At 39.9% G+C, this 25,664-nt stretch overlaps 1 protein-coding gene across 2 annotated transcripts; it reads left to right on the plus strand.

Moving 5' to 3' along the window:
- Window positions 1–47: 47 nt before the first annotated feature.
- On the plus strand, window positions 48–23,699 carry EXOC5 (exocyst complex component 5). Of its 2 annotated transcripts, XM_015865867.3 has the most exons (19): window positions 48–146; window positions 2,275–2,366; window positions 5,326–5,473; window positions 5,843–6,037; window positions 9,601–9,665; window positions 10,152–10,180; window positions 10,349–10,458; window positions 11,072–11,116; window positions 11,216–11,356; window positions 12,436–12,518; window positions 12,965–13,174; window positions 13,442–13,477; window positions 14,325–14,472; window positions 16,739–16,847; window positions 17,124–17,244; window positions 17,986–18,072; window positions 19,762–19,870; window positions 20,406–20,621; window positions 21,429–23,699. In XM_015865867.3, exons 1-19 carry the CDS (start codon window positions 120–122, stop codon window positions 21,615–21,617), a joined length of 2,160 nt encoding a protein of 719 aa, XP_015721353.1. In that variant the 5' UTR covers window positions 48–119; the 3' UTR covers window positions 21,618–23,699. The 2 variants fall into 2 exon arrangements, with proteins under 2 accessions (XP_015721353.1, XP_015721354.1); XM_015865868.3 differs by lacking the exon at window positions 13,442–13,477.
- The last annotated feature ends 1,965 nt before the right edge of the window (window positions 23,700–25,664 follow it).

The raw sequence follows: 25,664 nt of genomic DNA on the forward strand, positions 1-25,664 counted from the left end.
GGGAGGAGCCGGTGGTTACGCGCGGCCATTTCCGGAGGGCGGAGGCTGGTGCTGCTGTGCCGGGACACAATGGGCGGCAGCGGTGGGGCGGCTGAGGGCCGCTGAGCAGCGCTGAGGACATGGCTACTACGGCCGAGCTGTTCGAGGTGGGTGCGGGGTGTTTGGGGTAATGGGGTGGGGGAAATGTGGGCCTTCGTGATGTGTGAGGGGAGAACCCGGAACCGGGAGGGTGTGGGAGCGAGAGGGGAGGAGGGCAGGGCGTTCAGCCTTGTTGTCCTGCTGGCCTGGATGTGAGCTGCGTGTTTATACCCACGGCACGAGGTATCATCCCCACTCAGGTGCCCCGTTTGGTTTGTGTTAACATGTTTTCCCCAGCCTCCAGGATAGGCCTTCCTGTTTCATCACAGGGTCCCATGTTTGTGGCTCGTCTAAAGGCATTGTGCTCACTTGGTTTTGTGAATCAATGCCAACACATGGCTGTTGTGACTCATGTCTTTTTGCTTGCTTGGTTTTAAGCAACAGGGAGGATAATACAACGTGATTTAAGTAGGTAGGTGACAGGTTTAGTGCCTTCTCCACACCTCCACCATAGACTCAAGAGGTTTCATTTCTCAACATGGCAATTACGTGGATGCTGAGTATGGGAGAACTTCTATGTGTAAAGAAAGCTGAATTTGGGCTCTTTACCATCGCACACAACTTGTTCCATTTTGCAATAGAAGTGAGATGACAAAGTAGCTGAGACCTTTGCAAAAAGATCCTTTAGAAGTGTTGTTTTCCAGTAGGGAAAGCAGCACTTAATTCTTTCCTGCTTGCATTTCTCATTCAGCACAGAGGCAGGAGGGGTTATATTGATGTTTATTACATTAATATTGCCTCGTGCATTAGGTTGAAGCAACTGCCATGAAGGTAAGAACATGCAAACATGCTCCTTGTGGGAGTAACCCTCAGCTGCATCCTGAAATTAGGTTTCAGTGTTTGCATGAAAGCATGTTTGAAAGTCATTTTCAGTATAAATATGTGAAACTGTATAGAAACATCTGCTGAAAATTGATGCTACGTGCACTCATTCTACTCCATGTAACTCAAAGTATGATGATTATTTTTAGATTTCAGGATTTGAATGTGGCTTGGTCCAGTTTAGTGTTCCTACAGGCCAGGTTATCGCCCACTTCAGGCCTATCTGTTATTAAATCAGGAGTATTGGCAGAATGGATGGGATCGTGTTAATTCATCTCGAGCTGAAGCTGAGTTCAAAGCTGTGAAGAAATTGACTGTTGGGGCTCATCTGATAACAGGCAATGGACTTGCAAATGACATTTGTAGAAGCTGAGTTTCAGCAGTTTCTTCAGGACTGGAAAGGAAAATTAAAATAGGAATTAGGCTATCGGATAGCTATAGGTGACCGTATTATCAAGATAGCATTTAAAGCAGTATACGTTTCCTTAGGAGACCCAGCTTGCAGAAAAGCTCTGTAAAGTTGGTTGAAAGAATCAAAAAGAATCATGATGTGTGTGGGGGCAATTATATTGTGTGAGTGTTTGAATTACAGAATCATAGACTGGCTTGGGTTGGAAGAGACCTCAAGGATCATGAAGCTCCAGCCCCCCACCACAGGCAGGGCCACCAACCTCCACATTGATACCAGCCTAGGCTGCCCAGGGCCCCATCCAACCTGGCCTTGAACACCTCCAGGGATGGACGGGGCATCCACAGCCTCTCTGGGCAGCTGTTCCAGCACCTCACCACTCAGTGATTGTGAAAGTTTATCTATGTGCATGTGTGTATACACAGGCACACTGTACACATCAGTAAGTAGTGCACCCTTTATACAGGGCTATTCCATAGCGTTGATGTTGGTGTCTTTGCAACTAGAGTTGAAATCTGGCTGGGTTATGGGATCTTCAGGGGCAAGGCTGTGCTTTTTATAGGAAGGGGAAGTGCTGAGAAGAGCCATAATGCAGCTATGAAGCTGCAGAACGTGTCAGGCACTGTGCAATAACAGTCCATAAGCTCACTGGGCAGTAAAGTAAAAGTAAAGGCAGGTAGTGTAGAGGCAGCTCTGCATGGACTATGAGAGAGGCAGTCTCGCAGGTAGTAGACCAGGTGTTCAAACCCACCACACTGAGAACAACATTATTAATTATATCAGTATAAGGGGTGATGTGCTTATTGTCAACACTGTGGTTGCTTTTCATCATAGCGAAGCTTCTAAATGTGCATCATCTTAAGCAGCTGCTTATGCATTTTAAAGAGTTTTTGTTTCGTTTCTAGGAGCCCTTTGTGGCGGATGAATACATTGAACGGCTGGCATGGAGGACACCTGGAGGAGGTTCCAGAGGTGGAGAAGCTTTCGATCCAAAAAGGTAAACATGACATTACATAATGGCCTCAGTGGCTGCATCTCTAATTGTACTGCTTTGCTACATACACAACAAAAGGCCTGTATGTAGTGCTGGTGCGTATCCAGTGAGATTTTCCTATGAGAGAACAGACAGAGTTTGTGACCATGAGCCAATTATTCAGAATCAACACGAGTGGGGAAAGTTGCTTATAATTTAGGCTGTTTGAATAAAGGAGAATTGATGCTGTTGTTCTTTGTTAGATGTGGATGTTCCAAAGCACTGAAGTTTCTGGATTAATGCATAATATTAGGCTTCACTGTTAAGGTCATTAAGTCAACTTAATGAGTTTCGTGCTAGTTTAGCTCCCTTAAATGTCTTGCTTTAGGCCCCAGCATTTGCAGTGCTGTTGCAAATAGAAGTTATAAACAAATCAGTAGGCTGAGAAGGACAGGAACGTGGCAATGTTGATATAGCTTGCTTTGGTCTGAGCGTGTGCTGTGGTTTGAACCAAATGAGAAACTTGATTCTTCTGGATGGAGGTGGACTTGTGCCCCTTTTCTTTTCACTTAACAGCACATTGCGATGGCTTATCTCAAACCAGCTAGACAGAAGGTTTAGCTTCATTGGTGTTGATTTAGAATTACAGTGGTGAATTGATTTGCAGTATGTGGTGGCTTAGTGACTTCTCACCCACGCAATCTTTGTGTTTGAGGTTGTTTGTAGCTACCTAAGATAAAAATCCTGAGAAGTTTAAGGATTACTAACTTCATAGACAAGCTGTTACTCAAAATGGATGTGAAAAGCTTCATTAACATGGATGAAAGACATTGGTTTTCGAGCAGTCTGGCTCTTTGGAGGAGGATAGATGCTGAACTTAGTGATTGCTGCTAACACAAACTCACAGAATCATAGAATCATGAAATCACAAGGTTGGAGAGGACCTACAAGATCATCCAGTCCAACTGTCCTCCCATTACCATTGCTACCTCTAGCCACTAAACCTTATCTCATAGCTCCTCGTGCAGACACCTCTTGAACACTGCCAGGGACGGCAACTCCACCACCTCCCTGGGCAGCCATTCCAGTGCCTGGCCACTCTCTGAGAGAAAAAGCTTTTCCTTATATCTAATGTAAAGCTCCTCTGGAACATGGTACAACTTGCGGCCATTTCCTCGGGTCCTACTTGTTGCCTGGGAGAAGAGACCAAACCCCTCTTCATTGCAATCTCCCTTTGGGAAGTTGTAGAGTGCAGTGAGGTCTCCCCTGAGTCTCCTCTTCTCCAGGCTAAACAATCTCAGCTCCCTGAGCTGCTCCTCATAAGACTTGTGCACCAGACCCCTCACCAGTTTTGTTGCCCTTCTCTGGACATGTTTTTAAAATGCTTACATACGTCCCTCATAGTTTTCTCTGGAATCTAATGCAAGGTGCTTGCTTTTTGGGGTTCTGGCAAGCAGAGAATGGATGAAGGGAGTCCTAAGCATTTGTCACAGTCACGGTTTCTGTAATAAGTTGTCACTTTTTCTGGGCACTCTTGTAAAGATACCACTTGAAAGACTAATGAGTTTTTCAGAATTAGAATTACTAATTAGTTTTTTAGAGTAATGCAGTGAGCAAAAAGGCACCGAGCAGCAGGGTAAAAACCAGTCGTTTCAGCAGCAGAAATGAAAACTGAAAATTCAGTTCCCTCTGTGCAAGTATGAAAATCACATTAGTATCAGTTATGGATTGCTCAGAGAAAGCCCTATGCATTGGCTGAGAGAGTAATAGCAGATGTTATTGGGCAGGTATCATGTGAATGCATTCCACTTCTCCCTTCTGTTTGCTGAGAGTTCCTAGTCTGTGTGTGGGGAGCCAGGGCAGGACCAGCGTGCCCCTTCTGTGCTTCAGCAGTAATGCATGTTGGAAGGACATCAGCTTCACATATAGCCTGTATTACATATGTTCAGATAGGGTATGCACGTTCCTCAGCACTCTAGCAGCAGCTCCCTGGAAAAGATTTGGGTTTCTTTTCACCTTCTGCTTTAATCTTAAATCTGGACAACGAAATTTCCCAATCATTGATATATTTCTAATTATTAGCATTAGTTTTAAGGCTATGGAGGACCTGGGAATAGTTAATTCCCTGCACAGCAATGACTCACGTTTAGAAAAATATGTACTGAAAAGACAACTGGAATGGGACAGAATGGACAAAAACAATGAGAGGGGAGCACTATGAGAGTGGAATGAGAAGGAAAAGAGAAGGTTTAAGAATGCATTCAAAGATCCTGTGATTGGAGGGAATAAAATGTGCCTGGAAGTACAGTCACAGTGATGGGAAATGGCAGGGAATATATGCTATATGCTATAGTACATATATAGCTAGAATATATCGCTATATGCTATAGGAAGGAATGTTAGGAGAAGCCGTGTGTTTATACCCAAAACAACTTTATCAGACTATATTCAGTGTCTTACAAGGGTTGTATAAAATATGCAGTACAGTCGAAACTATTTTAGAATCATAGAATGGTCTGGGTTGAAAAGGACCTCAATGATCATCCAGTTTCAACCTCCCTGCTATGTGCAGGGTTGCCAACCACCAGACCAGGCTGCACAGAGCCACATCCAGACTGTTATACTATTATAGCCCTTACACTGAAGGGATATGTTTGCTGGAGCTTCCTTTGAGTTGATGAGATTTGTTTAAGGAAGATGGGATTTTTGTGCTAGTGAAAGAACCAGGCTCTTGAGCAATTGGTGTTAAGTGTTTCCTCTGCTCTTGTGTAGTATTTTCTTGATCACATAGCTTTAATTTAGACATTTATTATTTGTATATATTATTTATAATATATATATATTATTTATAATTTAGTGTCTGTAATTTAGGCATGATTGTATCAGCATTGTAGGTGAGCTCTTATTTGAGTTATTTGCTCTTTACAAATCTACGCTAACTTTCAAACTAAAATCTGCCTTAATATCTTTTATTTTAAATCAGATTATTGGAAGAATTTGTGAATCACATCCAAGAATTACAGGTAATGGATGAGAGGATTCAAAGAAAGGTGGAGAAACTAGAACAGCAGTGCCAGAAAGAAGCCAAGGAATTTGCCAAGAAGGTACAAGAACTGCAGAAGAGCAACCAGGTAAAATCTAAAGCATGTAGTTGGTACTAAGCTTGGAAGATTTAGAAGCATGATGTGTTCCCATCAATGTTTCTTGGTTCAGCATGCTTCTGTTTGAGATAAAAATAGAAAATGTGATGGAAAGCGATTTCCCCCATCAGAGGCTGCTTTATCTGCGTGTTCCAGTAATGACTGGTAGCTATTCTTCATACTAGTTTAGCGGAAGATGCGAGACTTTGAGCAGTTGCGTGAGCTTAATTGGTTCTAAATAGCTGTGCAGCTCTGAGGTGGAAAAGCTGATGCCTGGATTCTGACTGATGTAAATGGAGTGATTCCAAAAGTACAGGAGATGGAAATCTGAGCATTATGCCCATGTGTATGTTCTCCCAGGTTGCCTTCCAGCATTTCCAAGAACTAGATGAGCACATCAGCTATGTAGCAACTAAGGTCTGTCACCTTGGTGACCAACTGGAGGGGGTAAACACGCCGCGGCAACGGGCTGTGGAGGCTCAGAAGCTGATGAAATACTTTAATGAGTTTCTGGATGGAGAGCTGAAGTCTGATGTTTTTACAAACTCTGAAAAGGTAAGAGCTGTCAGCAGGATGAAAGCAGTTCAAAGCAATAAGCAGTACTGCCCTAATTACAAGCTGCTACCATGACTTACCATGGTCAGACTTCAAACCAGTGAGTGACTGACTTGTTAAAGTTTCATTGTTCTGAAATGTAAATTAACAACACTAGGCTGCAGATTGCTGATAAAGCATTTGTATTCAGTGATGCTGAATGTGGCAATGTTGGCATTTTTCACTTTATGAAATTATCAGAGATTTGAGAAATGCCGGCGGGGGCAACTTTAGAGCGCATACAATATCTGCCCCTTTTTCTTTGAACCCTTTGCTTCAGATCCACCCTGTAACGCAGAACGCTTCTGAATGCAGCTTCTTTGTGAGACTTCACTCTGTTGGGTCAGTCCACTGGCCTTGGATACCTTTTTGTCACAGCATGCTTTTGGGCTTTGTGTAGTCCTGTGGCTATGTCTCCACCCTCTGAATTTAGAGGAACCAGGCAGGGAAACTTCAAAGAAACGTTAAAGCATTTTGTTTTCCTTCTGCTTCAGAAGCGTGTTTGTGAAGCAAATAGAATCTGAGTGGTCTGGCTAATGGAAATAAATTGCAGTAATAGTGTCCATCTGTAAGCAAGAAGGGGGAAAGGGAGGGGCACATATCTTTCACAGTGCGTTGGGAAATGTAATCAGTAAAGGTGGTTGATTTCATTTTTATCTTTTGCTTTTTATTTCTGTGGGCTTTTATTGTTGTTTTCTTGTTGCTTTTGTTTTTCTTCCTCCAAGTGTGTCCTGAATGACCATCATGCCCAGGGTAGGTTGTGTGCACAGTGGTATGGCTAAGTAAAAACTGCAGTGTTGTAGCAACAGCAAAAACTTGCTTTGCGTGTTGAGCAAAAATATCTTTTCACAAATGCACCTCATTAATAACTTAAGGAACAGTTACTGTCATCCCTCACTGCTGAGCTGAGCTCTTAAGGAGCTACAGAACAAGCATTTCCCAAGAAGTCTCTTATATAGTGAGATCTGCATCGTGCTTTGTGGATATGCTATAACTGCCTGTTAATAGCTTGTCCTGTTCAGAGAAAGAGTGCAAAAAAACCTTTTCTGACATCCAGGGAAAACAGGAAGGATCCAGCATAACATCAGTTCTTCTATATATGAACTTTCTCATTTCTTTTCCTTTTTTTTCCTAATAAAACATTCATTTTAAAATTATTTAAGAGATCGCAGTGCATAACAAGGCATAAGGTAAAGTGAGTTGTTTCATGTGCAGAAAAGTCTCATAAGGAATTTAACTTGATTTTTGTAATATTTTCTGTTGGAAGCTCTGAAAAAAAAATCTGTGGTAGATAAATATGATAAGCCTGGAAATTGTTAAACAAATTGATCTTGATGTGCCCTGAGGACATAAAGCAAATCTGGAAGAGGAGAGGAATGCAGTAAGGGCTGGAAGTCTGATGTCAGTCTGCATATGAGGTGTGGGGGGGCACACATTTAAATAGCAAGTAGAAATAGTGTTTATAAGGAGCCTTCCTGGGTGTGAGGCATGATATCTTAATACATATTTGAACTAAAAGCATTTCTGAAGTATGAGATAGTAATAAATATTCTGAGAGTTAAAATGTTAATATTTTGGCAGCATCCTCTGATTTTTGAGCTGATCTGGGTTTTCATTGTGATTTCTTGTTCTGTGCCACCCTTCATGAAAGCGTGGGCTTCTCTCTAAGCCATTAAGGGCAAGGGATACTGAGAAAGGGAGGCAAGGAGTTGCAGTGCAATTATTTCTGCAGGAATTGGTGTTTTTCTCGGCAGTGTCAGGTCTTATAATCTGTTGGGTTCTTACCACGTTTATTGTTTTTTCTTACACTGAAAGTTGTTGTTTCCCACGTTTCTTTGTCCTTGATATACTGAGCAATTTCCAGCTTATCTCTGTGATGGCTTTTCTTGGCTGTCTTGTCCTAAGCTATATATGCTGTGTGTGTGTCTTCATCCTCCAAGCCGTTACCACTTGCCTTGCTCTGCCAACTAACCAGTCCCTCTTTTGCACTGAAGTGTCTTAAAGTGAGCAAATCAATTAAAGAACGATGTAGCAGCTCACTTATTTATCATGCAACAGTATCGTTATGTTCAGCATTCACTATTATTCTTGCACCCTCTTCTGCGTTAGTTCTGTACTCACTATTGTTCCATTACGCCTTTCAGCTTCTTCAAACCGATTCTATTAAGATTTTCCTTTGCTGTTTTGTCCACTTCCTCAGATGCATTATAGCCTTTAAGTTGTGTCGTACAGATTCAGTATTTATTTTGACTTAATGGTTTACAGAAGCCTGATTCAATTAAAAATGAAATATGTCTGGGTTTAAGCAGAAACCATGGAGAATTGATTCGTCCTGGCTTCTGTTGTGCTTAAGAAAAGGCTGTGAATTCAATAAAAATCTAAGAAGTTAGTTAGCAGCTGTTGTGTGAAGACAGAAGATGTTGTGTTTGCTTGCTGATGTTTTTGTTTGCTCTTTATTTACCTTTCTTTTGGGCTTCTTTTTAGGTGATGCTGGTGAATAAGTGCTGATACATAGGCTATCCTGACGACATCAATACTGAGCAGAATTGTTAGTTAGCTTGAAGCAGCCTTAATACCTAATAGAAATAACTGCTGTTTCATTGGATTTATTTGAGGAGCGTGGCTGCTTTTGATTTAAGAGGCTATTGTGAGCTGACAGTTCCAAACATAAGCTGCTCTTAATAAGCAGAATGACTACACTTTATTAAAGCCTCTATTTCTGCCGCACAGCCAGCCTCGTGCAGTGACTGTGCTCTGTTTTCCTACCTGTGCATCTTCTGTTCTTGCAAAGTTTGAATCCCAAGCCTCTCATCAGCGGTAGCAGAATAGGATCTCAGTGCTTCTGTTCCTCTTGCTCTAGTTCTGTCTACATGGCTAACAGGAAAAGCAAGACAAATTGCATGTTCTTTATACTTTCTGTTATGTCTACTGGTATGAAGGCTTTGCCTGGATATAGCAGTCAGTTTTCCTTACTCCCTTCAAGGTGCTTTCCAGTTGCTAAGATCAAATAGTAGAACTCTTTACATCTGTCTCACAGTCATGCTTTGGGCCAGTCCATGCCATTTGCCAAATAAATGACTTTTATCCTAATTCATCACAAAATATCATGTTGCAGTTCAGCCATCTATATGTTATGGTTGTTTGTTTTACTACAATATGGAAAGGTGCATACTTGAAACATGCTTGCTCAAGCCACATTACCTGGGATGATTAAATAAGGAACTCTGGTCTGCAAGCCATATTGGCCTGGTATGGTGATGAGCTTAAGGACTTGTAGAGTTGTGCCCCACATGAACATATAGCAGAAAATTTTTTATCATGTTTTGACCAATGTAATTTGTATGTTAGATAATATCTTAAGCATCTTAAAATGCATATTGCAGGAAAGTGATCTCCTACATGGTATATCATCTAAAAGGAATATAAACTATGGTGTGAAAGCTGAGCAGTAGAGATGAAAGAAAGGAATAGGCCATGTTCAGATCTTCTTTAATAATTGGCTGTCATGTTTTTACTCATAACAGATTAAAGAGGCAGCTGATATTATTCAAAAACTGCATTTGATTGCTCAGGAACTGCCTTTTGACAGGTAAAATTCTACCTGAACTTCTCTTTAAAATAACAAAGCAGAAAAAAAATCCACAACTTCACGTAGCTGTAATTTTATAATGCTGCTTTTTTTTTGGAAGGGAATAGAGGGGACAACAGGGAAGGGATGGGATGGGAAGGGGCTTTGTTTCACTCTATGATTCCTGTAGTTTTTGAGAGAAATAAGTGCACCATCTATTCCTGAATTTGTGTTTGCATACTCATGTTGTAGGATCATCTTTACATACACATCCTGAACTGCTTAACAGACTTTTAATGGGATAATTTTGGTGTGCTGACTTAATGCTAGATTTGGATTAGATGCTCGTAGGTTCTTATGGATATGAAGTATGTAACTTTTCTGTCGTCTCTGTGTTATGTATATTCCTTTTTAAATAGATCATGAGTAACAGGCACTCTGGGATGTCTGATTTCTCTTGTGATGTGGATTTGAAATTAATCATGGTATTTTTTTTGATGTTAACAGGTTTTCTGAAGTAAAATCAAAGATAGCAAGTAAGTTATCCATCCAGTTCAATCCATATTCCCATATATGCATCGTAAAAGCTGATTAAAAAATATGCAGTACTGTCAGTATTACCATTTTTGCCAGTGCTTGTATTAGATAGCTTCATGGATTACTTCTAATTTTTTTTTAACCTTTTTTCCTCTGTTCCCTTCCAGGTAAATACCATGACTTAGAGTGCCAGCTAATTCAGGAGTTTACCAGTGCGCAGCGGAGAGGTGAAATATCCAGAATGAGAGAAGTAGCAGCTGTCTTGCTCCATTTCAAGGTAAAAATTAGTGAACAAATAAACTAAACAAAACCCAAACCCAACAAAAATCCACCAGCTCATCCTTTAAGTGAAAATATTTGCACAGGCAAATGATTGTTACCCATATATCTTTTAAAAATACTGAAATGTTCCATCTGAAATCAAATGTAGGTCAATAAAGGAGGCAAATGCCATCCCTGGAGGCGTTTGAGGCCAGGCTGGATGTGGCTCTGAGCAGCCTGGTCTGGTGGTTGGTGATCCTGCACACAGCAGGGGGGTTAAAACTGGATGATCATTGTGGGCCTTTTCAACCCAGGCCATTCTATGATTCTGTGGTGGGGAATCAGAGACATTGTCAATAGAGAACATTCTGAGGGGAATTTTTCTTGAATGTGCGTGAGTTGTCATTCGTGCTTGAAGAGCATTAATACCTGTCATGTGCATCCACGGTGAGCTGTGATAAGTGAAGTTCTGCTAGATTTGTGACAAGAATGGACTGGAAAAAGCCTGTGCTTCAGATAAATGTATTTCTTGTGTTAATTTCTTTGCAGGAGTTTTATCTCCTTAATTTCGTTCTGTATAAAAGACACGGAGAGCCTGGTTTTAAGACTTTTTTTTCCTCCTTCCACAGGGCTATTCCCATTGTGTTGATGTGTACATAAAACAGTGTCAAGAGGTAATGCATTTTATGTTTTACACGCATCTGTTTGGGTGTTGATTTCCTTATTCTATAAGTAGTTGTAAATATGTTGTGAAATTGTTTCCACAACCCTAGGGTGCATTCCTGAGGAATGATGTGTTTGAAGATGCAGCCATTCTCTGCCAGCGAGTGAATAAGCAAGTTGGAGAAGTCTTCAGCAATCCGGAGACTGTGCTAGCCAAACTCATCCAAAACATCTTTGAAGTTAAACTTCAGGTACTTCAAATATTAATATATTATAGTGATCAAGGAAGCTTTTCATCCATATGTGCTTGAAGTAACAGTTGCTCAGAATTTACAGGATTCATAATCCTGTATAAAGATGTAGAATTACAGTTGATTGCCATATAATGTTTCATACAGATAATCAGACCCACTTCAAATGAAACTACTTGTACTGTGAATACAGCAAGAATGAAAACATTCAAATTCAGTATGTAAAATTAAAAGGGAATCAGTACGTTCATTAGCTAGTTCATGAGATGTCATACGCTTTTGGTTTCTTCTTTATGCCACCTACCCAGAATATGTCAGGAAAAGGAGTTTCACATTTAATAAACATCTTTAACCTGTTCGTAGTTGGAATTGGGTTTCATGTGTGAGGTTAGTAATGAATAAAGGAATAATAGCCGATGCTTGGAATATTTATATGAACATTTAGAAACATTAGTTGAAAACCCCATTACCCATCCTGAAAATATACTCCCTTAAGTATGTGAAGTCAGCAGTATGCCTATTCATTGCAAAGTGCAATTTCCCAGTCAGTGTTGTTTTCCTTATTATCGATAATATGGAGCAGGGAGACTGAGTTTGTATTCATTCCCCAATTTGACCATCAGTTTTGACTTAGTATTTTATGGTAAATAATATTTTTTTGCCAAATAGTCAATTACAGGAAGACTCTAAGCTTGTATCTGAATTATGTGTGTATTATAGTTAGCAAATATTTAAGTACCTCTTTCTCTTGCTGTCAACTTTAGACCTACCCTTAGGCCTCTAGTGGTTTTGATTCTTTAAGAGTGGGGATCTTGTGTTTGGACTAGCATGTTTTCAAAGCAATCCCTCTTTGCTGTTTGCTTTACCTGCTGCTACTTTGTATTAATAAATCATTTCCTTCAAAACAACGTATTTATCTGTAGAAGACAGAAATTCTGTTGTATCTGAGACTTAAGCAATCCATACAGCCTTTGGGTTAAGGTGTGTGCTTTGAAGTAAATTATATGTATAATCTAACAAGTGAGGATGACCTGAGGTTTGATATCTATTCTTCTAACAGATATACCTAAATTTTACAGAGTTATGTGAAGGACCAACTGGAAGAACACAGGAAATCGGATGCAGAACAGTATCTTAAGAATCTTTACGATCTGTATACAAGGTATATGCATGTAGATGATAAAATTATTGTTGTAGTTATCCTCTTGGAATGAATTGATTAATCATCATCAAGATGTCGGAATATCAGACAAAAAAGTAAACTCCTCATAAAAATGGGAAAAATTCAATGTCTGTCAAACTTTCCAATGATTAAATTTCTTTAGAAACTTTAAATAGCTGTTATCGTTTTGAATGGGAGGTATTTAGCATTGTGATCTTTGAGTGTGATTTTTAAACTGGGCAAAAGCCAGTCCTCCCCTTGATGGCAATTGTGCCATATGTAATCAAACATGAATTATGCAAAGTTCTTTACTTAAGTATAAAGCTGCTAGAAGTTCTAATCATGATCTGGATTCTGTTGTACCATGTACTTTTACAAGCATGTAATGCTGTAATTCATACAAATACAACCTTTTCCTCCTCTCCCCTTCTTTGTTTTGCATAAAGAACTACTAATCTTTCAAGCAAATTGATGGAATTTAACTTGGGTACCGATAAGCAGACTTTCTTGTCTAAGCTTATCAAATCCATTTTCATTTCCTACTTGGAGAATTACATTGAGGTGGAAATTGGCTATTTGAAAAGTAGGAGCGCGATGATTCTGCAACGTTATTATGATTCCAAAAACCACCAGAAGAGGTCTATTGGCACTGGAGGGTAAGTTTCTTCTATGAAGTTTCCTACTTCTGAAGTGGAAGGGAGGTGGTAAAGGGAGAATTGTTGTGTTTTTTGTGCTGGATGTACAGGGATGGACTGCAAAAGAGCAGACTTCTAAAGTGACCTACAGCTTTTTATAATTTGCTATCATTTCCTGTTAACTTTCTCTGAAATCTTACTGCTCTTGATACATGTGAAGGGTGATGCATGGTGCTTATATACTCATGGAAAATGAAAAATACCAGTTAAACTTATGTTTCAACTTAGGATCCAGACCCACAAAAGGACTGAAGCAAAATTAAGGTACTGAACGCATGTATATGTGTGTATCTAAAAGCATACATTTTTTTTCACCTGCCCAGGTCTTGTGGTCCCCTCCCAAGACCTAGGAAGGGGAAAAGACCATAGCAATGTCAGTGAAAAAGCTCTTAGTGAGCCCAGAAGATGCAATGGACTTAGAGAAAGGTAAAACAAGACTTCATTATCCTCAGGGTAGAGACACTATAAAGGAGTAGGGAGACGTGGGAAAGGAAGAAAGAAAACTTGTGTGAGGAAAAGGTGATGAGACTGTTACACCTTTCAGAGTTACTGGGTTCGGTGTGTCAGGCATGAAGAGTGATTTGGAGAAAACAACAACAACAATAGCAAAGTCATGAGATGAATAAAAGCAAAGATAAAAATTTAATTTTCTTGGGGAAAATTAAATTGATTGCAGTGACTGTCCCTATGGGTTGCTTTATGCATGGAAATGTGTCGGAGCATGCTTGAATAAGTCATGACTGCACAGATAGGGGTGAGGATGAAAGGATTTGTGGCTGTGGATGAGAGAGGAAGACCTCAGTGTTTTGAAAGTAAAATGTGACAACGTATGGAGGCTGAACTTTGTCCACAGAGCACACGCCCCAGAGGGGGAACAGCTGTTCCCATGGTATGAATGTGCCATGGTAGGACACAGCTGAATGTGGGATCAGAGGTTTTGCATTTACTAGCAATTTTTTTTAAGCTGTCTTAACTGTCTTAACGCTTGCATATCCTAAACTGTGTCTTGGGTTCTGTTTTTGTAAGTTAACAACCGAAATATTGTAAGATATTGTTGAATGTGATCTTCAGAATTTCCACCCAGCAAAACCTTTCGGTGTCTCTGTTTTAGTATTCAAGACCTCAAGGAAAGAATAAGGCAACGTACAAACTTGCCATTGGGGCCAAGCATTGACACCCATGGAGAAACTTTTCTCTCGCAAGAAGTGGTGGTTAACCTTTTGCAAGAAACCAAACAAGCTTTTGAGAGATGTCACAGAGTAAGTTCGCTTCCTGCTGTCTCTTATTAGAGACAACATTTTGTGTATACAATCAAATCTTGAGGTTCAGTTTGGTTGGAAGAAAGGAAGAACTTCAGTGTATTAAAAAACTCTTCTGTTTCTAGCTGAATCAGGGTCATGTTGGGCTCTTCTGTATGAATGTGGATTTCATTTTATCTGTCTGTTTTTGGACAAAGTAGGTAGGATTAAACCTACTTGGTAACATTGGTGGTTTCTGTTTTGGTGTTGTTTTTTTTTTTCCTTTCTAAATAAACCAGACCCAAGAACTGAGAAGAGTTCACTACTTTCCCCCCCTTCCCCTCCAGCCCCCTATTTTATGACTACAGAGTTCTTTCCTTGTGTCAAGTGCCATTTCTTCAATCATCATAGAGTATTACTAATAAAGAACTGAGTGGAATCATCTTTAATAGTCTGCCTTGATAACTCTGTACTGTTCTTTAAGAATCTGTTTTACCCAGTAAGGTTTTCCTTCTAACTGAATCACCTGTTTTATTGCCTGTAACCTACATTTTCATACTCAAGTGTAAGTGAAAACCCATGAAATTGAATTGGATACGTTAGTAAATTTCTAGGGAATATTTCATAGCTGATCACAGCTATTCCTAACAATAGTTTAGATGCCTCTGATGTTCTAAATTAGCGTAATGTAGAAGAGGTTTTAACCTTCTTTATTCAGAAACTTGAATATTCAACATTGTGAGAGGGCGGCAGGCATGTAACAAAATATAAGTACAGCACGGTATTACCTGTACATGTAGGGATGACCACATTCTTCGTGGTGGAAGTCAGTGAATGCAGGTAGATCATCTTTTCCTTTTTCTCAGTGTGGTTGGTGCTAGGAACTTGTTAAAATCATAGTACAAACTTCCTATTTTGCATACTTTTTTTCCCCCCCTCTGTTAGGGTCAGGTTTTTCTTGTTCTAAAACCAATTGCATATGTTACATTGGGAAAACCAGTTGAGTGCAAAATGGATCTTGGGAAATAAGGAGACTTTCAGAATTACAGGCACATTAAAAACCTTTTGTGTCGCCATATGCTGCTGAGATTGTGTTTGTGATCAGAGCAATTCACTTTGCAAAGGAACAGTTAAGTACTGGCCCATTCATGCCCCATCCGTGGAGGTGTTCATGACCAAGTTGGATGGGGCTGTGGGCAGCCTGGTCTGGTATTAAACATGGAGGTTGGTGGCCCTGCCTGTGGTAAAGGGGTTGGAGCTTCATGATCCTTGTGGTCCTTTCCAGCCTGGGCCATTCTATGACTGGCTAGCAAACTGGAATACTTCATTGTATGACAGATGCACACTGGTATGTTATGAGTCCCAACCATGACTGATTTAGGAGAACAAGGCTGATGGTTCCTACCTAACCACGTACTGAAACATTTCTGTGCTTGGAAATGTCCCTAACAGGGTAGGGTTTTTTGTTTATTTTTTAGGTATCCTGTGGAAATCTCTTGGAGTGTTCTTGTGTAAATTGACCTTAATTGCAATATTAATCATACTCCAAGCTTCTGAAAGCCTCCACTTAATTCCTTGAAAACCAAAGCTCTATTTTTTTGCATGCAAAAGCCCTGTCACGTTTTTCTTTAGAAAATGGATTTGCAGACAAGTTGCTGCCCCAAATCCTGTGTTGCTTCTAGTTCATGAAGGTAGAGATGCTCTGTGTACATGGGGGCACTTCACTTAATAAAATTTTCATGCTCTGTTGGCTCCAGCTGAACTGTGTTAAATGTCACCGCAGTTCAGACTGTATTGTTTTTTTCTGAGGCACTGAGACAGTGCTAGAACAGCTGCACTGCCTCTAGCTGTGGTCAATGGCAAAAACTCAGTGAAAAAAGGCAGGGTTGTATTGAGTCACCTTTACCAGGTACCTCATTTCAGTCCTGAGCAGTGTGTGGTTTTGGTGATTACAGAAATCACAGCTGGATGTTTGTGTTTTTACAACTGTATTAATGCCTTCCTTGATTTATTATCACTGCCATTATTAGAAGCTCTGTATATTTTTGCTTTCCGTTGCACCCTGCAGCATATTGTCTTCATTTTACCTGTAAGTACCAAAGAGTTTGTTGATACTAAAGGCTGTTCCTCAATAGTTCTCTGTGCGGATGCTTTTAATTTAAAAAGAAATTCCAGTTTTTCTGAAATACTCGTTACACTTTAAGCTTATCCTCTACTCGATATTGGGTAAACTTTCAAATATATGTAAAACTGACCTTTAGAATGAAAGTTCTTCTTCTTTTTTAAGCTCTCTGATCCATCTGACTTACCGAAGAACGCCTTCAGGATTTTTTCTATGCTTGTAGAGTTCTTATGCACTGAACACATTGATTATGCATTAGAAACAGGCCTTGCTGGTGAGTATAATATTTTTTTGAGCACTTCATCTCACTGGCCTTTTTGTGGAGATCATCTTTGCAGGTCCTTTGCAGAGCCTTATTGATTGGTCATGTTCAAAATGTATTGGTTAAGTGAAACCTATGAGAAGTGTTCTGTACATGGCACCACGGTGAACGTTTCCAACATTTAGCATGTGATTTTAGCACTCGTGGAAAAATCTGCATATTTAAAATATCATTCTAATTAAAGAACTGTGTATCGTTATGGTATTAATGAATCCTTCTTTCCTTTAGGCATTCCCTCCTCTGATTCAAAGAACGCGAATCTTTATTTCTTGGATGTTGTCCACCAGGCCAATACTATTTTCCATTTGTTTGACAAACAGTTCAATGATCATTTGATGCCATTAATCAGGTACTTTTATTTTGATCTACATTTCCACAGTGAATGGTAATTTTTGGTGAACAGAGCAGGCTTTTTTTCCTTTCCTCGTCTCTGTTGAGAAGAGTTTATTCTTGGAGTGGTTCAGCTTGATGTTGCAGGAAGATGAAATACTCTCATGGGGGGAGGAGGAAGGGAAGTTACACTTAGAATCATAGAATCATAGAATTACCCAGGTTGGAAAAGACCTTGAAGATCATCAAGTCCAACCTCAGCCTAACCAGAGATAGCTTAGATAACCAAGGGGGGAGAGGCATTGAGAATACTGATAGGCATGAGGGACAAGTTGCTTTGCAGAGATCTTGCTGCTGCATTGCACTGGGCTAGTGGTGGTTTTATGGCCGCATCTTGGAGTGAGCTGGAGATGTCAGGGATGCAGAGATTGCAGAGTCTCTGCAGGGGAAGAAGCTGGCCGTGCCATGGAGCAACGTGTGAATTACATGGACATGTTACGAGCTGCTGGTTGGATATGCTCAAGGTAGATCACACTGATGTGTTGTGAATCAGTTCCGTGCCAGTCAGTGCTCCACAAATTCTGCTTGGGGTCACACAGCTATTGATGTGTTGATCTGAAGCCAGCTAACTCCACCTAAATTAGTCCTTTTCTGTGGAACAGGAAATATTCACACATCCCTGATTTAAGAAGCAGTCCCAGCAAACAGATTTGTTTTGGTACTCTGACCCTTTCTGACATAACTCCTTACGCTGTTGCAGTTCGTCTCCTAAACTATCTGAATGCCTTCAGAAGAAAAAGGATATTATAGAACAAATGGAAGTGAAGCTGGATATGGGCATTGATCGGCAAGTAGAGATTTAAACTTTATTAACCTCCAATTCTTTTAAAACTCCTTTGGGATTTATTATTTGGTTCCCTTTTCTGGATTAAATCATTCTGAACACAAAGTTATTTCTTTTTTCTACATTATTCTATGCAGGAACTTAAATTTTGTTTGTTTAGAGGCTCATATTTATGTGGCAGTTTTCTGACCCTACATAAGAAAGATGGTAGTAAATAATTCTGTTATGTTGAGAGTGCACTCATTCTGTTTACCTTACTCCACACTGGAAAAGGCTGAGAGCAGCACTATATGGGAAAAGTAGGCATTGCATTTGTGTCCTGTAGGGTGATTCCTGTGGAGATAGGAAAGAGATTGTATGTATTTCCAGAATGCTCTGCAAGTTGTTTCTTAAAGGCATTTTCTGCAGGTGCAGAAAGAATAGTGGGGATGGAACATATGTGTGTAACGATTGAGATTTTAGCTGTTCGTACTGGAACAGGCTTAAATGCAAAGCTTGAAATACTTGAACCACAGTGACCATAAGCTTGGTTCTAGACAGGCATGGGTCAGTCCAAACGTTAGAACAGTTTATAACTGTGTCAAGCAAATAATCTCTTAAAAGTGGTAGTAAGACTTAGGAGAACAAGTCCCTGTTGGAAAACAGTGTGCTCAAAGGTTTGTGGATGGAGTCTTCATAAACACTGGCACTTTTACAGGTAAAGGAGAGGTTAGCTTTCAGATGAATGTTACATGTAAAATGTGTGTTCTTGCTTACATGCTGCTTTGTCGTACCCCTGCTGCTAAGAATTGATTGCCTTGCCGAAAGGAATGATCTAGTTTGAAAAATAAAGCAATTTCTAATGCTGAAATTGCTAATACAGGTAATTTCTAGAGTTAAAGGCATCGACACTGTGCAGACTGAATGAGTCCTACAGGAGCTTCTGGAATGGTATTCACAAAAATTGCCTGCCTCTGCAGAAGTGATTTATGAGTCAACCAAAAGTAGCTCTAATGGCTTTCTGTCAGTTTGTATTCTGTGCAAACAGTCTCTTGGGAGTATTTATTGAAAACAGAAATTTAAGAGGCTGTAATTTGTTTGCACGTAGATTGTTGACTGTGGTACACCTGAAATGCAGATTTGAGTCTCTATGCATAGAAAGGGAGTTTTAAAGGATCCACTTACTACCTTTTGGGACTTAAATATTCTTCCCCTGTCCTTCCTTTTATTTCACTTTACCAATGTTTTCTGATGCTTGCTGCTGAATAATACACAGTGTTATCTAATTCTACTAAAATAAGCATTTGGAACTCTTCCTTTGTCTGTCTCATTCCCTCAGCAATGAAGGATGTCATCCAGTTCCACTGAAGAGCTGGAATTGAGTTGGTTACTTCACAGTTAATGTGTCCCCTTTAAGACCAACTGGCCAGCATGGTTGCTTGTTTGTTTTTTCCCTCCTACTGTTTTTCTTAATGGCTTTCTTAAAATCAAGCTTGTCTTTTTTAGAGAATTGCACTGTAACTTCAATCCCTCGTTTTCCATGTTTGCCATTGGTATATATTCTATAGATGAAATGTTAAGCAGTGAGGTTTTTTCCTCGTTGTTATATGCTACATACTTTTGTATAAAGCCACTTTACAATATATAAATATAAAAATCAAGGAAATGAGAACATTCCCTTCAAAACCTTGAGTGTTCTTTGTAACTTTACAGGACATTGAATTGTATGATTGGACAGATGAAGCACATCTTGGCTGCAGAGCAGAAAAAGACAGATTTTAAGCCAGAGGATGAAAACAACGTTTTGATTCAGTATACTAACGTAAGTAAATTAAGTTCCAGCTCATCAGTATAGCTTGAAATGCACTTGATTGATATCAAACACAAAGGAGCAAAATAGAGAGAAGTAGAGAACAAACTGTTGTTAATGGGGGGAATATATCTGAATATATGAAGCTGGGTGAAAATGGGAAGAGTGGAGCAGTTGGTTGTAGAGGCTGGTAGTGTGTGGGAAGAGTGAAGATGGCTGTTAAATTGGGTTTACAACTACAGCTGCCGAGGTTTTAGTTGTCTTGATTGTCCCCCCCTTTGTTAATTGTTGCTTAAATTAACAGTGCAGACTAATCTGAACTGACACAAAGTTTAATTTGGTGGAATGTTGTCTTGCATCCTTCTTTTTTATGCATACTTGTGTCTCTGGCAAGTGAAAACCTGTTGGAATTATTAACTGGAAGGTAACAGATGATGTTGCACTGTAGGAATTTTAAAGAACTTACTAATTAATGTTCAGCTTACATAGAAGGCACTTAATGAGAACAGGTTTCTTGATTATAATTTAAATTATTCTTTTTCCTAAGGCTTGTGTTAAAGTCTGCAGCTATGTTAGAAAACAGGTGGAAAAGATTCGGAAGTCTATGGATGGTAAGAACGTGGACACGGTTTTGATGGAGCTTGGAGTTCGTTTCCATCGACTCATCTACGAACACCTGCAGCAATATTCCTACAGCTGCATGGGTGGCATGTTAGCTATTTGTGACGTGGCTGAGTACAGAAAGTGTGCCAAAGACTTCAAGGTAAGTCATGTGTATGTTGGTGATGTACAGCCATGATGGTTGGTTAGATGATATTTTACCATTTCTTCTGAGAAGTTTTCGTTAAAATAATCTTTCTGTTTGAACATCAGCATTTCATATGCTGATGTTATATGTGCTGTTAACTGTGCTAGTAGTACTTTATCACTTCTTAAAGAGCAGTCTCCTAATACCATTTTGTTGCTTGCAGACTATATATGTATATACACTGAGGAAGCATTTAGTCTATTCTAGATATAGTTTTGTATTGAAACAAAAGCTAAGATTTGCTTTCTGGCCAAGACCTGTGATTCTCTTGCTTCAAGTGCTTTGTTTTTTCCCAATGACTATTATCAAAATTACCACCTTTTTTTATTGCATGTGTGTTGGTATCAATGAGTTTTTTTCTGGAATAGTCTTAAAAACAAACAAACAAACCATCATCCCTCCCTTAGTTTTCTCACTGATGTCTTGAGGAAAGAAATCAAAAGCATCTTCGTAGCCTTCAGTTTGTGTCTTTGTAAGCAGCTCAATAGATTTTTAAGTCGCAGTATAGATTTGTACTTAAAACAAGATATGCATACAGTGAGAAATAGCAAGCTAGCTTAGTTATTTTGTAATTGTGCTTGGGTTTTTTTTTTGCTATCATTCCACGTGCCTGTATATATTTATACACAGAATGACTGAGATGTATTTTCTATATGGGAGATGTCTTTTGAGAATCTTGATGGATGTTGTGTTTTAAGACCTAGGTCAGTTTTTACTCTTAATACCTCTTTTTTTTCTTTCTTTTTCTTTTCTTAACCACAGATTGCGCTGGTGTTGCAGCTCTTTGATACTTTGCATGCACTTTGCAATCTTCTGGTTGTAGCCCCGGATAACTTAAAGCAAGTTTGCTCAGGTGAACAACTTGCTAATCTGGACAAGAACATCCTTCACTCCTTTGTTCAGCTGCGTGTTGATTATAGGTCTGCACGTCTTGCTCGTCACTTCAGCTGAGAGCACGGGAGGAAATGTACCTATGGGCAGGCCTCAGAAAGCACAGGGAATGATTTCTTACCAAACCACAGCTGTAACTTTTGTGGAATAATGACTGTTCAGAATCAAACAGCCATATTTAGACATGTAGAATGCTAGCAGGTAAAAATCGGAATGATGTGTTAGCTAAAGTTCTCCTAGTGATGAATTTTTGCAGAACTACTCGCTACTGATTCTTTTTTTTTATTGGACATGTTGGTGTGGGAAAGCAAGTGGCACATGGAAAGTATCATAGTCTTCAATATTGAATCATCAGATACCATTTGTTGGAGTTGAACTACAGAGCATAGCGTTGGTAATGGATTACATAGAATAGACCAGTGTAACAACATCTTCCATCAATTTTAATGACTTCAGCACAGCTAGTCATAATCAAATTATCTTTGATTGGTGTTTCTGAATCATTTCTTTCATTTTAAAACGTTATCCTGCTCAGTGTAATTTCTTGCTCTAATTAATTAGTTGGGAATTTCTTTGAGATACAGAAGTAAAAGTAACAGTATCCCACAAAGATGTAATTTATTCATTGTGTAGCATTCTAAACATAACTAATGTGGTGGAAAGATTTTCTTTTTTAGTTCTTTGGTTTTGGAGGGGTTTTGCACCTAACAGTCAAGGGCCCACTGAAAAGTATTGGCGTTGTATGACCTGACATTCTTGTTTCTCTCTGTTTGGTATTGGAACACTGAATTTGATAGATGCTCCTGAAGTAAGTGCAGCTGCCTTGTCTAGGCTTTGTCACTACAAGGTGAAGGTGCCTGTGGTTGGATTAATACAACTTTTTCCTGTCTCTCGTTTTGTATATATAAATGAATTCAGATTATAACAAGTGAAAGGATAAAAACGTAGCCCAAGTGTTCATTTATCTACGGGAGGAATGGACTGCAGCACTGGTGAAAACCTAAGGGTGAAATGTACTGTGCTGATGATAACTGATCCTTGGTGCCTGAGCAATATGAAATGTCGAAGCGTGCAAAAGCTTCTCTTCCACTGCTCGTAATTTTAACACTGGGGACAGACTACTTCTGCATCAGTTCTACTACAGCGTATTTATTCAAGGTGCTTCTGAGATGGACCCCTTGTGTGCAAAGAGAGAATTGAAGCACTGGTGATTTGAAATCCAGGGTAGCTTTTCCTCAAGCAGTTGAAAACTGTTGTAAATAGACCTTTGTTCAGAACAGACTCATGGAAAACAGGTTGGAACTGCTTTGGATCGTGTCTTCAATCTGACTCACATCGTACCCTAACAGATCACCTGTAATACTGTTCTTTCTACTGTGGGCTCAGCGTGCATTATGAAAACCTTTCTCTCCCATCTTCAGAGCAGCAATTCTGTAGGTTTACTTTATGGGTCGGTCAAATAAAATAATTCTCATTCATGACTTCCCAGGTGTAGTCAGTATTGACAGACTCGTGTGGGACTTTTCTTGGATAATTGAGGTTCTTCTGCTTCATTTTCCATTTAGGAGAGCACTCTTATCAGTAAGCAAGAGAGTGGATGCCAGGCTTTCTCAAAGTGCTCTGGGAGGCTGGCTGCTTTGTTGAGCTGCAGAGCTCTATTCCTTGGCCATGGCAAAGCCACAAAGAGTTTGGGATGCTGGAGGAGACCCATGCTTGTACTGCTGCCATCTTATTTAGTTTCTCTTTCCAAAAGCTCTGATGTGGATTCAGATGATACCTCTCTGTTACCTCTGTAACTGAAAGCCAACAATTTTAAGGCTGTGGTTTTATTAGCCAATACAAAATCTTTCTACACAAAAAAAACCAAGTGTCAATTTGTAATAAAAGAAAAAACTTCAGAACAGCGAACGTCACTTTAAGATCACAGAAGTGCTTCAGAATTTGTCATATGGTTGTTTGGAATTATTTTTAAGGTTGTATGAAATGTATTTACCATATTTCTTGCTTTATTAGCTGTGTTTCCCATGAATGTGCTCAGTGCAATATTTCCATTATGCCTATTAGCAGGAGGCAGCAAAAAGTAGGTGACTACTAGAACATACGTATGTAAAACTCTTGCTCAATAAAGAAGGATTTCCTCCAGATGACTTCCTTCCATTTCATTTCCACGTCCTTCCAATGTCTTTATGCCCAGTTAGAGAAACAAACAAAACCTATTCAATAAGAAAAATAAAGGGGGGGAAAAATGTTTTTTGCTGATCAAATTAATCACTGATGGTGGGCTTCTCTCTTCCCCCTTCTCTTGACAAACCTCCCCATGCCTGTAGTTGCATGTATGTTGTCATAAGTTTGCTTTGCAGTACAGCTGGGGTTGGGGTAGGGTGGGAGAGTGTAATTTTCACACATATTTTTAAGTTTAGAGCTATTATAGCATATAATTTGGGAAAATATTTCCAATGGCTTCTGAATACCATCGAGTACTATCCAAAATACCGAATATGCATTATAATGTTCGTGTAATGAAGTAAAGTGTTGCCTTTCTAATGATTGCTCCCAGAACATTGGCATTTAACAGGCTGGCAGCCAAATGGATGCCTGAGAGGAGAGCGTGCGTGTGTGTGTAATTATGTTGTCTGCAATTGGTGAAAATGGCTTTGCAGTGAACTGTTGTGGGCTGGGAAATAAGCTGTGTTTTTTAGAAGTCCTATAATTTAGTAACGTGATTTGTTATTGTTTCACGTATGAGCAGAGTGGGGGAATTGGAGCTCTGTAAGAAGGCTTTTCAACGCGAATAAAAATGAAATTGGGAAATGGAAGTGCTTGGAAAAATAGAAAAGTCCAGATTTTTAGGTGAGGGGAAGAAACAGAGACGTGAATTAAAAGGATTCGGGGAACAAGTAGTTTTGTAGCATATCACGTGGGAGGTTAAAATGTGATTAATAGAAACCTGGCATACACATGGAGCCAGGGGAATAAGCAGGATTGGAATTAGAATCTCTTTACAGCTCCATCCTGAAATGAAGTGAGCCTCTAGAGGAGGGGCTGGCTGAAATACTCGGCCTTGGAGCTGCTCACTCATCTTGAAGCTGATGGGTTCAGCAGGAAGAAGCTTTCCATGCTCTACTGTAAATCAACTCTGAAGGATGGGTGGGAGTGCTGCAGTGTGAGCTGTGCCTGCTTCTGCTGCGAGGATCAGGAGTGCCTCAGCACTGCACAGTGCTGTTAGGCAGAAGGATGAAAGGATTGCTGGAGTTGAGCCTGGTTTTGTTCTTTCAAGACTGCAGCGATGTGGATAATGGTGAGTAACTGCTTGACTGGAGAACTACATGGTACTGATAGGGGGAAGGTTAGTTTGTCTCAGAAACAATCAGCAAGAGAAACTTGAGTTGGGTTTGTAGGAAATAAGGCAAATACATGATAAAAATTCTGCCTCTTCTAGAGTGATTTGAAAAGGTTGGAGAGAAGCCTCTTGTGTCCCAGTATCGGTCCTGGAATATGTAGGCCTTTCCTTCAGAGACCTTCAGTTCCAAATTTACTCAGTTTTAGATGTCGTAACAAATCCCAGCGAGGAGTGATACTCTGTGGATTAAGTTTTTATTGTGTAACTATTCCAGTTTGTATTAGCACTTGAGTTCTACAAGTCATGGGCGGGGAAACCAGCCTGGGCTGTGGTGGTAATTATGTCTCTACGAAACATAACAGTGATTACTTGTCTCATTTTAGATGCAAGTAGCAGCTCTTTGTTACACTTCCATCACAAGAGCATCAGGGAGGACAAGCCCTGCATGATACCAAGAGCTGCTCTTCTCGAAGACACCTGAAAGGTAGGAGCACCTTTCCCATCCTCTTGTTCTGCTCCATGCTGGCGTCACTTCTGCCTTTTGTAAATAGAGGCAGAATTCATGTCTTGCTACCAACGCTGCAATATTTTCTCTATGGACATCAAGTGGACAGGCTGGCACGTTGTTTGTTTTCTCTTTCACTGTTGTTTTTACACCTGTTCAAGGGGAGGGGAGGGAAAGAGATTGCCTGTCCAGCCACATACACTGCTTAGGGCTTGTCTTTTTTTTCTCCACTTTCCTTATTTCTTTGGTGGCAGGAGATTTC

The sequence above is a fragment of the Coturnix japonica genome, chromosome 5 (genome assembly GCF_054131305.1).
Source record: "Coturnix japonica strain WE chromosome 5, WE-NBRP24, whole genome shotgun sequence".
Lineage (NCBI taxonomy): Eukaryota > Metazoa > Chordata > Aves > Galliformes > Phasianidae > Coturnix > Coturnix japonica.

Bases quoted from the DNA above. Each gene is read 5' to 3' on its own strand.
- EXOC5 (XM_015865867.3), top strand. From the start codon at position 120: ATGGCTACTACGGCCGAGCTGTTCGAG. The intron at 10,181-10,348 runs GTAAGTTATCCA...GTTCCCTTCCAG, and splicing joins AGTAAAATCAAAGATAGCAA to GTAAATACCATGACTTAGAG. The intron at 11,357-12,435 runs GTACTTCAAATA...TAAATTTTACAG, and splicing joins TCTTTGAAGTTAAACTTCAG to AGTTATGTGAAGGACCAACT.